Source organism: Puma concolor, chromosome B4 (assembly GCF_028749965.1).
Source record: "Puma concolor isolate L17-30 chromosome B4, mPumCon1.1.hap2, whole genome shotgun sequence".
In the NCBI taxonomy this organism is placed as follows: domain Eukaryota; kingdom Metazoa; phylum Chordata; class Mammalia; order Carnivora; family Felidae; genus Puma; species Puma concolor.
Window position 1 is genome coordinate 82769981 of NC_141673.1, and position 17323 is coordinate 82787303.

A 17323-nucleotide genomic window follows, 5' to 3' on the forward strand; every position below is an offset into this window, starting at 1 on the left:
CCTAGAGTGTCTTTCCTCCTTTTCCAGTTAGCTAGCTGCTTCAACTTTAAAAATCCATCATGGGCATTACTTCATCCAAAAAGTTTTTGCCAGAATCCTTCCCCAAATTGAACTAAGCTATTAACTTAGCCTCTATATCTAATATATGGTGCTGTAACTGCACGCATTACTCTATATTCTAATTTTTTAGTTATCATTTTTTACATTTTTGCATACCCTTCTGGACTATTAGACTGAGTTCCTTAGTGGCAGTTTATTCATATTATCTCCTACTCCTAGTTCAGGGATCTGGCAAATAGTGGGCACTCACCAAACCCTTATCTAATGAATGAATAAATAAATGAAAAAAACAATGAAAAAAAGATGCAATAATATATGTGGAAGCACTTTACAAATTGTGAGTTGCTATGTCGGAGTTAGTGTTATTGGCCTGAACTATAATCTTCATAGTTTTGCATAAAAATCCTTTTAGAAATTAAAAGCAACTTTGCAGAGATAAGCTTCAAAAATTTAGATTAAGTGGAATAGCAAATGACATGGTTATTTCCACATTGGAAAATTATTTGAAGAAAATAAAAAATAATCGAAATGTAGAACTGTTTTTTTAATCTATTTTTCATAGATACGGCATGAGCACAATATAAAATTCACAGTGTACTTTAAAAAAAATGTTTATTTTTGAGAGGGTCAGGGAGGGACAGAAAGAGAGGCAGACAGAAGATCTGAAGTGGGCTATTTGCTGACGGCAGCAACTCCAATTTGGGGCCTGAACTCACGAACCATGAAATCATGACTCGAGCTGAAGTCGGGCACTTAACTGACTGAGCCACCCAGGCGCTCCTCATAGTGTACTTTTTTAACCCCCTCACATTGGTTGCCCAACTTCCAGTTTCTCTCCCTTACTGCTACCATAATATTGAGACATATTCTGTGCTTATAAGGCATGCATGTATACAGGACACTGCCTTTTGAAAGAGAAAAAGAGAAAGGACTGCTTTCAATTAATGCATGGTCCCTGAGTGTAAAGTAAAATGACATGAAAAATAAAAGTTAAGTTCTCAAGATTTCATTTATTTCAGGAGGTTGTTTTCCAATTCCATAAATTTCCACAATAAACTTTGCTTTAAGATTCCGGTGAAATGTCTCTTCTTCTTCCCATTTGTGATGGTCTTCTGTTCCTCACTCTTTCTCTAATCTAAGATTTTACTTCTCCAAAGCCTGCCTGGTTCTTTTGACTAAGTCCATAAGGTGAGCACCACACAGAGCTGCCCTGCTGCTTTTGAATGAAGACACTTGCCCATTTGGAGAAGAAAACAAGCTTTCTCCCCTTACTTCATTCCTAACCAGCACATGAAGGGTAAAGATGATGGGGGCTATTTGTGTTCACTAGAAACAAAGATCTCCAGACACCAGCACCACGATTTGATGATCTCTTCCGTCATCTTCTAAAGGCAGTCCTTGCAAGGTTTTCGTAGAGAACCAAATTCCAGCCATCTTGGAAGTTTGATGCTGTGAACGAGTGTAACCTGTTCAATTACACATGAAACAGTGTCTGAACTTGCCAATAGGAAGAGGTTTTAAACTTGCTTGCTCTGTCCCTCTGGCAGAGCCTTGGTACCAAGAGTTAAAGGTCTATATTGAGGTCTTTGTCAAGTTTAATCATAAACACAGTTTTTTTAAACCCTAAAAACAAACATTCTTTCATCTTAGGCTTATAAAGTCCTTAAGAAAAAACACAAACTTTGAATACAAATCACAAAATAATCATTAAACTCATTAAAGTACTTTGCTAAAGGGGTGCCTGGGTGGCTCATCAGTGAAGCGTCCGACTTTGGCTCAGGTCATGATCTCACAGTTCGTAGGTTCAATCCCCCTGTTGGGCTCTGTGCTGACAGCTCAGAGTCTGGAGCCTGCTTCGGATTCTGTGTCATCCTCTCTCTCTGTGCCTCCCCTGCTTGCACTCTCTCTCTCAAAAATAAATAAATATTTAAAAAAATTTTTAAAAAATCTTGGCTAAGTATTTCACCAAAAAAAGTTTTTAAAATTACCATATATATATATATATATATATATAATACAATATAGTAATTATATATATAACTATATATTATATGTAATATATATGACATATATAACTATATATAGTTAACTAGCAACTAGTTAATATGACTAACAATTAAGATGTGTCAAAAAATGCTGTATTCTATTAAATTAGAATGTTGAATTATTTTTCTTCTCAGACTGGTTTCCTCATAGTAGATTGTTATTTATCAGCCTTTAAAAATAGTTTAATTTTCTTAGTGCTCTCAGACACCTACATATAAATTATTAAAGGGATCAAGTTGGAAAATTTTTGCCCTATTTATTTTTAGTATCTATAAAGAAACAATGCTGAGCAGATAAGTAAGAGCTACTTAGATGCTTACCTGAAACTGACTCGTTTTCCCTTGGAAGGCATATGGAGAAATTGGATGATTATCCAATAATAGCAACTGCATCTGGCATGCCATGAAGAACTCAGATCTCTTCATATGAAGGGTGCCCAGTCACAGTCAGCATATTCATGGACACAGATGTCACAACCGGCACAAGATTTGGTATCACTGAAACTCTTCTGATCCAACCGAGGAACAAATGGGTACCGGCATTGTTTTCCACACCTTTCTTGCTGGTATCCATTGCCTTGGTATAGTTGACTCCAGTTGGGTAACTGGATTTCACTGTACTGAACTTCAGACCATTGCAAAACAAAAGCAGCAACATTGGAGTTCAACCCATGCGTACTTCTTGGGAAGGGGGAAATAGATTTTATCTATCTTCAGAGAAATATTTAAGGTTTAGAATCGCTTTGTTTTTATATATCATTCACATCAATTAATGGAGAATTAAAATAAAAATTCTACTATCTCAAAACATTGACTGCTCTGTGGTGACTGTCAGAGGAGTAAGAGAGGGAGACTACTGACGCATTCTGATGTAGCATTCACTTTGCACTGCTTCCTGTCATGACCTCCATCCAGCTCTGCCCTAAGATTAATACGGGACTCTTAAAAGAATGAATTAATGTAACAATACAGTAAAAACAAAACAAAGCAGAAACACAAAACAACAACAACAACAAAAAGCCCTTTTCAGAGACAGCTTTATCCCATTTTCATCCCTGTAATAGACACCAGCATCTCTGTCCCTCTTTTGGTCGTAACACTCTCCCTTTGGGAAAATTTCCCTCTCCCACCTTATGATGATCTGATACAGCTGTCAATCACAGTGACTCAGCTCTGTGGCCAAAGGGGTGAGCGACTGACTCAGGCTTGGTCAATCATGATACTCAGTGCCTCTTGCCACAGGGAAAGACCAGGTTTGGGTAGGAGACCTGGGCTCTCCAGAATCTTTTCCTGTTTTCTGGGATTTTATACGGAAATGCTGAGACATAAAATCTCTCACTTTGCTCTAGAGTTGCTATGTCAACCTTCAGCTACCTACCCTACTCCTTCCACTCCCCCTCCCTCTCAATCCTCTCTCAGCACCCCAGTCCAGCTCAGAACAGCTCAGTTGTGTACAGGCACTCTTGAAAATGTCAAATAATCCATGGTGCAAGCCACCAACTTATTCCTTTTCAGTTCCTATATCTATTCTGTGCTAATGGATTGCTGTTTATAGCATTTCTTTATTATGGTGAGCACAATGCCAGTAGAGGGTACGGGAGAGACGCTGCAGGAAGAAGGAGGCTTCTGGTGTCAGTGCGCTATGATTTTCTTTGTTAAACTCCTGCTTAAAGGTGCATCAATGTTGTGTAGAGGGGGATATCTGGAGACACTCTGAACCAGCCATACACCATCCCTTGGTGATCTTGCAGTGAGGTCCAGGCCAAATTGATCACTTCACGACTCTTTGACATCAACGCTGGATTGTTCCAGACCTCCTGTCAGCAGTGGCAGCTGGACTCTCTCTGTGCACCATCCGACCAGCCTTGGCTCATCTGTGCCCTAGAGGGTTGTTGCCCACAGCCTAGTAGCTGTGGACCAGCTTTGGCTCAGGCAACCCAGCAAACTTCCCTGCTATTCCATGGGGGTAACCATACCTTCTCTAATGAGGTCTAAAACCCAGGCTTGGGGAGTGGGCCTTCCTCCAAGTTTTCCCTTCCTTGGACACTCTCCAACAGCCTACTTATCCTTTTGAGTTCTCTTTACATCTTTTTTTTTTTAAACTTAATTTTTAACTTATTACTTTTTATTTTCTTAGAGAGAGAGAGCATGCGAAGACAAGAGGGAGAGAAGGGTGGAGGGAGAGAGAGAGAGGGAGAATCTCAAGCAGGCTCCATGCTCAGCGAGGAGCCCAACAGAAGGCTTGATTCCAGGCCCCTGAGGTCACGACCTGAGCCAAATCAAGAATTGGACACTCAACCAACTGAGTCACCCAGACTCCCCTCTTTTTACATCTTTTAAAGTAGTTACTCTCCTATTCTAGTTTAATAATAACTCTTTATATATAACCTCCTCTGTTCAAATTAGTGTGTTTTCTATTTCCCGATTAGATCCAGACTGATTAACCTGTACTTTGTTTTTTAATTCTTACTAAATCCAGTTGATTTTTTTTTCAAGTAAGCTTTATACCCAACATGGGGCTTGAACGCACAACCCCGAGATCAAGAGTAGCATGCTATACTGACTGAGCCAGGCAGGCACTCCCTAGCCTGTTATTCTTTTTTTTTTTTTTTTTTTTTAATTTTTTTAATGTTTATTTATTTTTGAGAGAAAGGGCCAAGTGTGTGCAGGGGAGGGGAGAGAGAGAGAGAGGGAGATACAAAATCTGAAGCAGGCCCCAACCCCAAGCTGTCAGCAGAGCCTGAAGTGAAGCTCGAACTCACGAACTGTGAGATCATGACCTGAGCCCAGGCTCAACCGACTGAGCCACCCAGGCGCCCCTAGCCAGTTATTCTTAGTACTACTTTTAGTTTCTGCGATTGGTTTGGCTCTTTTTTTTTTTTTTTTTTTTTTAACCTCTACTTTGTTAATGTTTATATTATTATTCTACCTCTGTAAAATGGGAGAAGCAATGCCTGCCTTATGTGTTATCATACATAAGAGGGAGTTTGTAAATTATAAAGTGATATTTTATGTTTGTTCTGTTTATTATCTAACAGTGCTTCTTTATCTTCCTGGATTTTCTTTCTCCTCACCCTCTGTCTGAACGTTTCTAGGAGTTCTTAACTTTTGCCTTCCCCCTGCACCCTTGCTTCCTGTAGCTTCATCTCGACCTCCTGCTGGAACTCTGGGTGCATATCTCCATTAATACCACCAGTTATTCTCCACTGTCCAGATGCTGGAAGATTATGTCCTAAATGTTAAATTTGACATTCAAGGCCTCGTTCATTCAACATACACGAAGGCCTGTAATATGCAAGGCACTGTTCCAGATGCTGGACATACAGAAGTAAATAAGGTAGACAAAATGCCTAATTTATGGAGTTCATATTCCACGATTTCACCATAATCTATCCTTTCAGACTTATCTCCCTTCCTTAACTTGTGCCCCACAGGAATGTGAACATCTCATGGTTAATTTCCTGCCCCTCTATCAAGTATCATACTTGAAATGATTTCCATCTTCTCTGTCCATCCAAACCCTATGCTTTCTTCAAGACCGGTTTAAACCTATCCATGAATCACTAGACACTTCTTATAATAGTTCATGACTTTTCCCCATAGCAACTTATCTGAGAGATCAAATATGTTCTTTTGTAACAGTGGCTCAGTATGCATCTATTCTCAATGGGTGAAGAAAGAGTTTGTACCAGAACCTCAGCATATGGATGTGGGGACCTGTATAATCTGAAGAATCTCCTTAGCCATAGAGGAATATAATTCCTTTCCAAAGGAGAATGACTGGTCTAACCTTATGCTTCTCCATTAAATGTGTGCTGTTTTTAAACCATTTTCATTATTCAAATTCTTTTCTTTTAATTTTATTTTCTTTAATTTACATCCAAATTAGTTAGCATATAGTGCAACAATGATTTCAGGAGTAGATTCCTTAGTGCCCCTTACGTATTTAGCCCATCCCTCCTCCCACAACCCCTCCAGTAACCCTCAGTTTGTTCTCCATATTTATGAGTCTTTTATGCTTTGTCTCCCTCCCTGTTTTTATATTATTTTTGCTTCCCTTGCCTTATGTTCATCTGTTTTGTCTCTTAAAGTACTCATATGAATGAAGTCATATGATATTTGTCTTTCTCTGACTGACTCATTTCACTTAGCATAATACCCTCCAGTTCCATTGGTGTAGTTGCAAATGGCAAGATTTCATTGTTTTTGATTGCCAAGTAATACTCCATTGTATATATATATATATATATATATATACTGCTTCTTCTTTATCCATTCATCCATCAATGGACATTTGGGCTCTTTCCATACTTTGGCTATTGTCGATAGTGCTTCTATAAACATTGGGGTGCATGTGTCCCTTCAAAACAGCACACCTGTATCCCTTGGATAAATACCTAGTAGTGCAATTGCTGGGTCGTAGGGTAGTTCTATTTTTAGTTTTTTGAGGAATCTTTATACTGTTTTCCTGAGTGGCTGTACCAGCTTGCATTCCCATCAACAATACAAAAGAGAACCTCTTTCTCCGCATCCTCCCCAACATCTGTTGTTGCCTGAGTTGTTAATGTGAGCCATTCTGACAGGTATGAGGTGGTATCTCATTGTGGTTTTGATTTGTGTTTCCCTGATGATGAGTGAAGTTGAGCATTTTTTCATGTGTCCTTTGGCCATCTGGATGTCTTCTTTGGAGAAGTGTCTATTCATGTCTTTTGCCCATTTCTTCACTGGATTATTTGTTTTTTGGATGTTGAGTTTGATAAGTTCTTTACAGATTTTGGATACTAACCCTTTATCTGATATGTCGTTTGCAATTATCTTCTCCCACTCCATCGGTTGCCTTTTAGTTTTGCTGATTGTTTCCTTTGCTGTGCAGAAGCTTTTTTTTTTAATTTTTTTTTTCAACGTTTATTTATTTTTGGGACAGAGAGAGACAGAGCATGAACAGGGGAGGGGCAGAGAGAGGGAGACATAGAATCGGAAACAGGCTCCAGGCTCTGAGCCATCAGCCCAGAGCCTGACGCGGGGCTCGAACTCACGGACCGCGAGATCGTGACCTGGCTGAAGCCGGACGCTTAACCGACTGCGCCACCCAGGTGCCCCTGTGCAGAAGCTTTTTATTTTGATGAGGTCCCAGTAGTTTATTTTTGCTTTTGTTTCCCTTGCCTCTGGAGATGTGTTGAGTAAGAAGTTCCTGTGGCCAATATCAAAGAAGTTTTTGCCTGCTTTCTCCTCGAGGATTTTGATGGCTTCCTATCTTACGTTTAGATCTTTCATCCATTTTGAGTTTATTTTTGTGTATGGTGTAAGAAAGTGGTCCAGGTTCATTCTTCTGCATGTCGCTGTCCCGTTTCCCCCGCACCACTTGCTGAAGAGACTGTCTTTATTCCATTGGATATGCTTTCCTGCTTTGTCAAAGATTAGTTGCCCATACATTTTGTAGGTCCATTTCTGCATTCTCTATTTTTTTCCATTGATCTGAGTGTCTGTTCTTGTGCCAGTACCATACTGTCTTGATGATTACAGCTTTGCAGTATAGCTTGAAGCCTGGGATTGTGATGACTCCCGCTTTGGTTTTCTTTTTCAAGAGTGCTTTGGCTATTCGGGCTCTTTTCTGGTTCCATACAAATTTTAGGATTAATTGTTTTAGCTCTGTGAAGAATGCTGGTGTTATTTTGATAGGGATTGCATTGAATATGTAGATCACTTTGGGTAGTATCGACATTTGAACAATATTTGTTCTTCCTATCCAGGAGCATGGAATCTTTTTCCATTTTTTTATGCCTTCCTCAATTTCTTTCATAAGCCTTCTATAGTTTTCAGTGTATAGATTTTTCACCTCTTTGGTTAGATTTACTCCTAGGTATTTTATGGTTTTTGGTGCAACTGTAAATGGGATTGATTCCTTGATTTCTCTTTCTGTTGCTTCATTGTCAGTGTATAGGAATGCAACCAATTTCTGTGCATTGATTTTATATCCTGCCACTTTGCTGAAGTCATGAATCAATTCTAGCACTTTTTTGGTGGAATCTTTTGGGCTTTCCACATAGAATATCATGTCATCTGCAATGAGTGAAAGTTTGATTTCCTCCTGGCTGATTTGGATGCCTTTTATTTCTTTGTTTTGTCTGATTGCAGAGGCTAAGACTTCCAAGACTGTGTTGAATAACAGTGGTGAGAGTGGACATCTCTGTCTTGTTCCTGACCTTAGGAGGAAAGCTCTCAGTTTTTCCCCATTGAGAATGATATTAGTGTTGGGTCGTTCATACATGGCTTTTATGATCTTGAGGTTTGATCGTTCTACCCCTACTTTCTTGAGGGTTTTTATCAAGAAATGATGCTGTATTTTGTCAAATGCTTTCTCTGCATCTGTTGAGAGGATCATATGGTTCTTGTCCTTTCTTTTATTGATGTGATGAATCACATTAATTGTTTTGCGGATATTGAACCAGCCCTGCTTCCCAGGTATAAATCCGACTTGGTCGTGGTGAATAATTTTCTTAATGTATTGTTGGAGCCAGTTGGCTAATATCTTGTTGAGGATTTTTGCATCCGTGTTCATCAGGGAAATTGGTCTATAGTTCTCCTTTTTAGTGGGGTCTCTGTCTGGTTTTGGAATCGAGGTAATGCTGGTTTCATAGAAAGAGTTTGGAAGTTTTCCTTCCATTTCTATTTTTTGGAACAGCTTCAAGAGAACAGGTGTTAACTCTTCCTTAAATGTTTGGTAGAATTCCCCTGGAATCAGTATTCAAATTCTTTTGCCTCATCTCTTTAAATAAATGGTAATGCATGAGAAAGAAGTCAGTGGGTCTACTACTTCTTGACAGTCGTCCTTGCCCACAATTCATGGTTGTGTGTACAGATGGTCCCCAACTTACGATGGTTTGACTTACAATGGTTCAACTTTATGAAGGTTTGAAAGCCATATGCAGTCAGTAGAAACCATACTTTGAGGGGCTCCTGGGTGGCTCAGTTGGTTAAGCGTCCGACTCTTGATTTCAGCTCAGGTGGTGATCACACGATTTATGAGTTTGAGCCCAGCATTGGGGTCTGTGCTGCTGGTGTGGAGCCTGCTTGGGATCCCTTCTCTCCCTCTCTCTCTGCCCTTCCCCTGCTTGTGCGCTATCTCTGTCTCTCTCAAAATAAATAAATAAAATTAAAAAAAAAAAAAAAAAAAGAAACCATAGTTTGAATTTAGAATCTGGATCTTTTCCCAGGCTATGCAGTGTGACCCTGTCTCATGATTTCAGAAAGCAGCAGCCGCAGGTCCCAGTCATGAGGGTAAACAACTGCTTCACTTATGCAACCACTCATACCCGTACAACCATTTCAGTGCAACACGCAATACATTACATGAGACAGTCAACACTTTATTATGAAATGGGCTTTGTATTAGATGATTTTGCCCAACTGTAGGTTAATGTAAGTGTTCCGATCACGTTTAAGGTGGGCTAGGCTAAGCTACGACGTAAGGCAGGTTAAGTGTATTAAATGCACTTTTGACGTACAATCTTTTCAAGTTACAATGGGTTTGTCAGGTCATAACCCCATTATAAATCGAGGAAAATCTGTATTACACACAGAATGTCAAGAAATGTTGAAATGATTATTGGTTTTATTTATAAATTGCAAATACATATATGTTTATATATTACTCACCTTAACAACTATTGCCAATGCTCTCCATATTTCCTCCAAAGGATTCCTGGGCCCATTCCTTCCTTGGTCTTGTGCACTAAATTTCAGAGGAAAAAATCAAGGTTACACTTGAGTATAAGAGTTAAAGCTATAAAACTTCTAGAGAAAACTTAGGGAACACCTTTATGACCTTGCATTAGGCAAAGAATTTTTAAATAGGATACAAAAAGCACATAATTACTAAAATGGCTAAAAAAATTTAAGTTGACAATACCAAGTGCTGGCAATGATGTGGCAAAATTGGAACTCTCATGCATTGCTCATGGAGTTGCAAAATGGCACAGGCAATTTGAAAAATACACTGACAGTTTCTTACAAAGCTAATCACATACTTACAGAATTTTTCAAGTATATAGCTTATTATTATTATTAGTGGCAATATAATAATACAGAACTCTGAATTTGAAGCTACCTTAAAGATTAACATGTTGCTTTTCAATGAGACCATCTTACAGTACCTCTTACTGTATTTTTTCTGCATTTAAATCGCCACCTAGCTGTCTCTTTTTCACCTCATTTGTCTCCTGTAAAGAAACATTCCCATTCTTTAAGCCTTTTAGTTACTTATCTTATATCCTCTTTAATTTCTCCTACATTCTTTCAGATGAGGAGAGAAAAAGTCGACACTAAGGAAAGGTTTCATCTTGTCTAAATATAAAAAGACCATTTCAGTAAGATGATTACTAGGGAAAGAATGTAATAAAGTACTAGCAACATGTTTGAAGCTGCCTTTGGAAAATTAGCCACCCCTGCCCTTTCCCCCTGTCTGCTGGGGCTCTGAGGTTCGTCTTTGAACTCCCTGTGAATACAATGATGGTGCCAGGAAGGAATGAAAGGGAATGTGGATCTGGACAAATTGCCATTTGCTTCACTGTAGCATCTTGGAGATAATGACCCAAGAAAGTTAGAATCCATCATTCTGATGAGTCTGGGAAATAGAAATCTCCCTCCAGTCAACAGTTTGTACTCTTCTCGTTAGGTATTTAAAATTGTAATACAGAATAGGTCAGTCAGAGAAAGACAAATACCATATGATTTCATTCAGATGTGGAGTTTAAGAAACAAAACAAATGAGCAAAGGGAGAGAGAGAGAGAGACAAACCAAGAAATAGACTCTTTTATTTTTTTAATGTTTATTTATTCTTGAGACAGAGACAGAGTGTGAACGGGGGAGGGGCAGCGAGAGAGGGAGACACAGAATCTGAAACAGGCTCCAGGCTCTGAGCTGTCAGCACAGAGCCTAACGCAGGGCTCGAAGCCACGAACTGTGAGATCATGACCTGAGCCAAAGTCGGACACTTAACCGACTGAGCCACCCAGGCGCCCCGTCCAAGAAACAGACTCTTAACTACAGAGAACAAACTGATGGTTACCAGAGGGGAGGGGGTGGGGGGATGGGTGAAATTGGTGATGGGGATTAAGGCATGCACTTGATGAGCACCGGATGATGTATGCAATTGTCAAATCACTATATTGTACACCTGAAACAAACATAACACTGTGTGTTAAATATACCAGATTCAAAACTTTTAAAAAATTAGGTTTTACCCAAAGAATGGTAAATGGAAAGTGGTAGAATGTTTTCAAATTGGAGGGAGTTAGATCTGGGTTCTTGTCCCTAATGCAATTAACCAGCTGGGACACCTAGGGAAAATCATTTCATTTCTCCGGGTTTCAGATTTTCAGTTGTTAAGTGAAGAAGGGTCAGACTCAAAACTCCCTATGGTCCCTTTCAGGTCTTGCATTTCATGAGTTAGAGGTGTCATGAACATTACTAGAGTGAATTGTTCTCCTTTGTGGCAATCTTAAGAGCATTAACAGAAGTAACTACTCTTGCTTACTTGGGTCTCAAGAGGGAAGCACTTCAGTGACTCGAGAGGGTTGAAGAGATGGAACACTTCAAATTCCATTTTATCACACACACTCTTAAAGAAATCCTGAAACGGGGCGCCTGGGTGGCTCAGTTGGTTGAGCGACTGACTTTGGCTCAGGTTATGATCTCACGGTCCGTGAGTTCGAGCCCTGGGTCAGGCTCTGTGCTGACAGCTCAGAGTCTGGAGCCTGCTTTGGATTCTTTGTCTCCCTCTTTCTCTACCCCTCCCCAACTCATGCTCTGTCTCTCTGTGTCTCAGAAATAAATAAATATTAAAAAAAATTATATCAAGAAATCTTGAAACAGATTAGTGGATAGCTTATGAATATGCAATTGGGTCACTTACAAAGCTACTGTCCATTTAAATATGTAGGAACTTTGGTGGGTTTTCTCCCCCCCACCTCTATTTTCTGAAACAAGTGATAGCAATTATAATTTAAGAAGGGTAGGTGTTGCCAGAGTTTAAGATTCTGTATTCTTTTTGGTGAACAAGATGATCAAAGAAGTAAACAATAGGGTCACCTGGGTGGCTCAGTCGGTTAAACATCCAACTTTGGCTCAGGTCATGATCTAACAGTTCATGAGTTCAAGCCCCACATCAGGCTCTGTGCTAACAGCTCAGAGCCTGGAGCTTCAGATTCTGTGTCTCCCTCTTCTCTGCCCCTCCCTCACTCGTGCTCTATCTCTCAAAAATAAATAAACATTAAAAATTTTTTTTAATATTAAAAAAATAAAAAAAAAACCCAGAAGTAAACAATAGAAGATGATCCCATACTTTCAAAATCTTGATCTTAAGGTACTTTTTCCAAAAGAAAAGGACACTTCCTATGCAAGATATAAAAACCATGCCATTACAAAATCTATGGCTAGAGAATTCATGATGTTTTGAACTTCTAAAGTTTAGAGTTTGCTTCTTTTTCTTCCCTGAGTGCCTCAGCAGCACATACCTGCGTGCAGCATTGCCTAGTAACTGTTTATTTATGGTGACTGTGGGGGTCATTTCTTTTTAGCTTAATTTCAAAACTAGAAAATTCGGAGACGAGACAGTGAATGATTTATTTCATTGATTATCAGTTTGGTTTCCATTGATTTTCAAACTTTCTGCATTCTTACATTTTTGGAGTACCAGCTTTAAGCAGCTGAAGTTTTATTTTTATTTTTTTAAGGTAGGCACCACACCAGGTTTGAGCTCACCACCCTGAGATCAAGAGTCGCATGCTCTCCTGAGTCAGCCAGGTGCCCCTAGATAGCTGGATTTTTAAAAATCTAGTCTGACATTTGCCTTCTTTTAATGGAAAAAATCAATACATTTTCATTTATTGTGGTTATTGAAATATTCGGATTATAGCTCTTTGTGTGACCTTTTCTGCCTTCCCTCCTCATATTGTTGCCTTTCAAATTCATGCAGTTTTCCTTTCCTCTTATATGATTTTTTTCACGTATACTAACTCAAAAGTAATATACTCTGTGTTTTTTTTTAATATACTCTGTTTTTTATTTTTGTGGTTATTCCGACTATTTTAATGGAATAGTTGTCAGACTTTAGTTATTCAGTATTTTTACTTTAAAAAAATGCAAAGCCCTTAGAATGTTTTAATTCTGACCACCCCTCACTATTTATAAGTTACTATCACAGTGTTTGAGGCCAATTATTACCACTGACTTTTATTACATTACGACCAATGTTATCAGTTATTACAAACAGTCACTGATGTCCTGATGTCTTTGAGCACCATTTCTTTTGCAACTGAGTCCTTCCTCTGAAACTCCTTCAGTGAGTTCTTTTGGTAGCAAAGTGTTTCAGTTTTTATTTGTCTGAAAATGTATTTTAATTCTCCCTAGTTCTTCAAGGGTATAGACTAATAGATTGACAGCTGTTTTATCAAAGCCTATCAAAGATATTATTCCACTATTTTCTGGCCTCCATCATTGCTGTTGAAAAGTCGGGTGTTGGCCTAATTGGTATTTCATTGTGAGTAATTATTATTCCATTGTGGGTAATGTGTCTTCTCTCTGCATGTCTTTTTATCTTTTGATGTTTGCAGCTGTAACTAGGTACAGACTTTTTTTCCTCTCATTTTGCTTTTTAGTTTGGTTTATTTTTACCAGACCTGTGTCTTTTAACAATTCTGTGAAGTTAGAGAGAGAGAACGAGAGAGAGAGAGAAAGAGAGAAAGAGAGAAAGAGAGAAAGAGAGAGAGAGAGAGAGAGAGAGAGAGAGAGAGAGAGAATCCCAAGCAGGCTCCATGCTCAGCTCAGAGACCCATGCGGGGCTGAATCCCATGGCCCTGGGATCATGACCTGAGCTGAAATCAAGAGTCACATGCTCAGCCAACTGAGCCATCCAGGTGCCTCTCTTTTGATCTTTTTATCAATTCAATTTTTGACTTCTAGAAATTTTATTTGCTTCCTTTAAAAATCTTTTCGTGCATCTCTAGAGTCTCATGTTCTTTCCTCATATTTTGAGTCTTCACTTCTATTCCTTTAAACATATTAGATATAGTTATTTTATATTCTGTGCCTGATAGTTCCAACATCAGAAGACTTTTGGGATCTTTTTTCCCTGTTGTTTCTGCCATCTCTTATTCATGGCACCTTGCTTCCTTATATTTTGCAATATTCAACTGAGTTATTCCTTTTCCTTGGATATTTATCTATGCAAATTTTTGAGGCCTGGATTTTATTTTCTTTTGCTAGACATCTAAGGAACAATATCACCAGTATGAATAACATTTTTTGCTTAACTTTGTTTTTTTTTTTTTTTTGTTTGTTTTGTTTTTTGTATTTTTGGATCACAGTGACAATATGAATTCAGGCTGGAGGTCCCAGGGAGAGTCAGTCTGTTACTTGCTGTCAGAGAGTGCTTTGACTTGGTTTAAAGGTCTGAATATTTCTTACTTTCCTGCATCTCAGGAGTTTTAAAAGATATTTTTTATCCAACATTTTATTTATTTTATTGGGAGAGTCATTTACAGCATCTAATCTGCCATATGTGATAGTCTGGATATGGAATAGTCTTATAAAATTCCAAGTTGATGCAATTTATTTTTGTCAGTAGCATTTCTTTTTTAAGACGAGGAGCCAAATGACAAAAAAGCCACACAATTTGGACCAAGTTTTGCAGAATGAATAACTGAGAATTTATCACCAGGTAAAAGAGACTGTGGCTCTAACTCTGTGACCTCCATGGCACATAGAATATGACACTCGCCAGCTTTCAGGATTCACTATCCTTAAGGTCTATAACCATTGACTTTGAAATGTGAAATGTGAGTTTTAAAAGAGACTTGGAGGGGCGCCTGGGTGGCGCAGTCGGTTAAGCGTCCGACTTCAGCCAGGTCACGATCTCGCGGTCCGGGAGTTCGAGCCCCGCGTCGGGCTCTGGGCTGATGGCTCGGAGCCTGGAGCCTGTTTCCGATTCTGTGTCTCCCTCTCTCTCTGCCCCTCCCCCGTTCATGCTCTGTCTCTCTCTGTCCCAAAAATAAAATAAATAAACGTTGAAAAAAAAAAATTTAAAAGAGACTTGGATGAAATTCCTCATAGTAACTTAATGTTAATAAACAAGTTGTGTTGACTTCAGTGTAAGATCTACTCTGGGAGTGGTTCCTACCTGATATTGGATAGAAAGGAAGGCATAAAGTCCCACTGATGGATGTAACCAGCTGTGCTGTGCTGACCCCCAGAGAAAACATTTCTCTTGGCCTTCTTTTTTTCCCTTTTGACTTGATCAGTTACCCTGTAGTCAGAAACAGGTATTGTTTTCTGAGAATATTTCTAGAAAATAGTTCACTTAGGAAAGTCTGTGAATAAACTACTCTTAATGCCAATAGCAAGATGGTAACACTGTGTCCTAGAAAAAGATAGAGGACTGTATCCTGTTTCTCCCTCCATGCAACACAATGAAACCTGCTGTAGTAAGAGTTCCTTGACCAAAGGAATTAAAAGAAGGAAGCCCTATACTCAGCTGATGCTTTATGTAGCCAATGTAGATCATGATTTCTTCCAGCTTAAAAATGTTTCATGTCTTTGATTTACGGCAGGCTGCTAAAGGAAATTTCCATTATCTCTGACAAAGCAGTAGCTGAATGTGGCCTCCTCACTATAGGGAGGGTAGCTCATGGCCAGTGATGGCACCCTGCCTCCCCCAGGTCCTGATCAGGAAATCTAGAATGCTGGTCAGAGAGACCACTCGCGCCGTTCAGAGTGCCGGTATAAAAATCTCACAAGCAGCAAATGGGTGAAGGGGAATGGGAGATACAGGCTTCAGGTTGTGGAATGAATAAGTCATAGGAATAAGAGGCACCATATAAGGAGTATAGTCAATGATATTGTAATAACAATGTATTGGCTAGAGGGTAGCCACCCTTGTGGTGAGCTTAGCATGAAGTCTAAACTTGTGCAATCACTATGTAGTATACCTGAAACTAATGTTACATTGTGTGTCAACTATGCTCAAAGACAAAATCTCAAGTAGCAGCTTATTCACTGAGTTCCCACTGTGGTCTGGCATTGTTGCCACGGATGCGAGAGTGAGCAAAACAATCCCATCTGTGCCATCCATAGGGACAGTTCACCGTCGTCCTCTGGTGGGGGACAGATGAAAAAAGACAATTCCATTATTAGAGTTTAATGAGGGCCTGCATAGGAGAGGTAGAAACTGCTATCTAAAGTGTCTCTATGTCCACTTTGTTGGTTTCACATTGAGCTTTTCAGCCCGAATTGTAATACATGTCACAACAGAGCATATAAAATGGCACACTGGAAACTATCTCCCTAACATAAAAGAGACATGGATGGTGGGGGAGGGTGGGGTGGGAAAGGGAGCAAGGAATGATGTGATGATGAAAATACTATAATCACTTGACCCTTTTTGACCTTTCAGAGAAGTCTTAAATATGTTAATATCAAGGGAGGCCGCTCAATAAGTGAAACATTGGTACATTTGTCTGACATAAAGTGGGAAAAGGAAGTAAAGAAAACTTTTAGTTTGGAACTAAGGAATCAAATTTTAGTATATTTCCATGTTCACAAAAGTCTTATTTTTAAAATTAATTCCTTATGTAAAGAATATTTTTAAGGCGATGAAAATAACCCTGTATGATATCATAATGCTGAACACATGTAATGCTGAACACATGTCATTATACATTTGTCCAAACCCAGAGAATATGCAACACCAACAGTGAACCCTAACGTAAATGAGGGACTTTGGGTGACTATGATGTGTCAATATTGGCTCATCAATATAACGAATGCATTGCTCTGAGGTGGGGGGCTGTTGTGATGGGGCACACTATGCATGTGTAGGTGCCGGAAGTATATGTGAAATCTGTACCTCCCTCTCAATTTTGCTGCAAACCTAAAGCTGTTTTAAAAATAAAGTTTTGATTCAAAAAAAGAATACTTTCCATCTTGGATGTGAGCTCTGAGCACCCCCCTTTATAATACAGCCATGTAAGGAAATATACACTACAGACTAAAAAGCCCATCAATACACAGTCTCCTTAGCACTCAAGAATGTTGGGAGTTTTCTTAGGGATAATAGTTAGGTAAAGCTTAGCAGTCTTGCTGGAGCATTAAGACCATTTTATCTCCTTCAGAAGCCAACCCTGAGTGCTGGCTTATGGCACCAGAGGCCCCCCTACACGCA

The 17323-nt window shown here is 39.2% G+C and overlaps 1 protein-coding gene across 3 annotated transcripts in view; it reads right to left on the minus strand.

Annotated features, from left to right (window-relative positions):
• Window positions 1–1050: 1050 nt before the first annotated feature.
• Window positions 1051–17323, minus strand: part of LOC147579257 (uncharacterized) — a 54345-nt gene continuing 38072 nt past the window's right edge. The window contains exons 4-6 of one of the 3 annotated variants that reach the window (XR_015253715.1): window positions 9762–9837; window positions 2427–3027; window positions 1051–1526 (exon numbers count right to left, since the gene is read on the minus strand). Coding sequence is in view for 1 of the 3 variants with exons in the window: in XM_086713798.1 (XP_086569924.1) it covers window positions 1387–1509; window positions 9762–9837 (199 nt within the window). In the remaining 2 variants the exon portion in view is untranslated. The remainder of the gene's footprint in view (window positions 1527–2426; window positions 3028–9761; window positions 9838–17323) is intronic. The other 2 variants (XR_015253714.1, XM_086713798.1) reach the window with 2 other exon arrangements.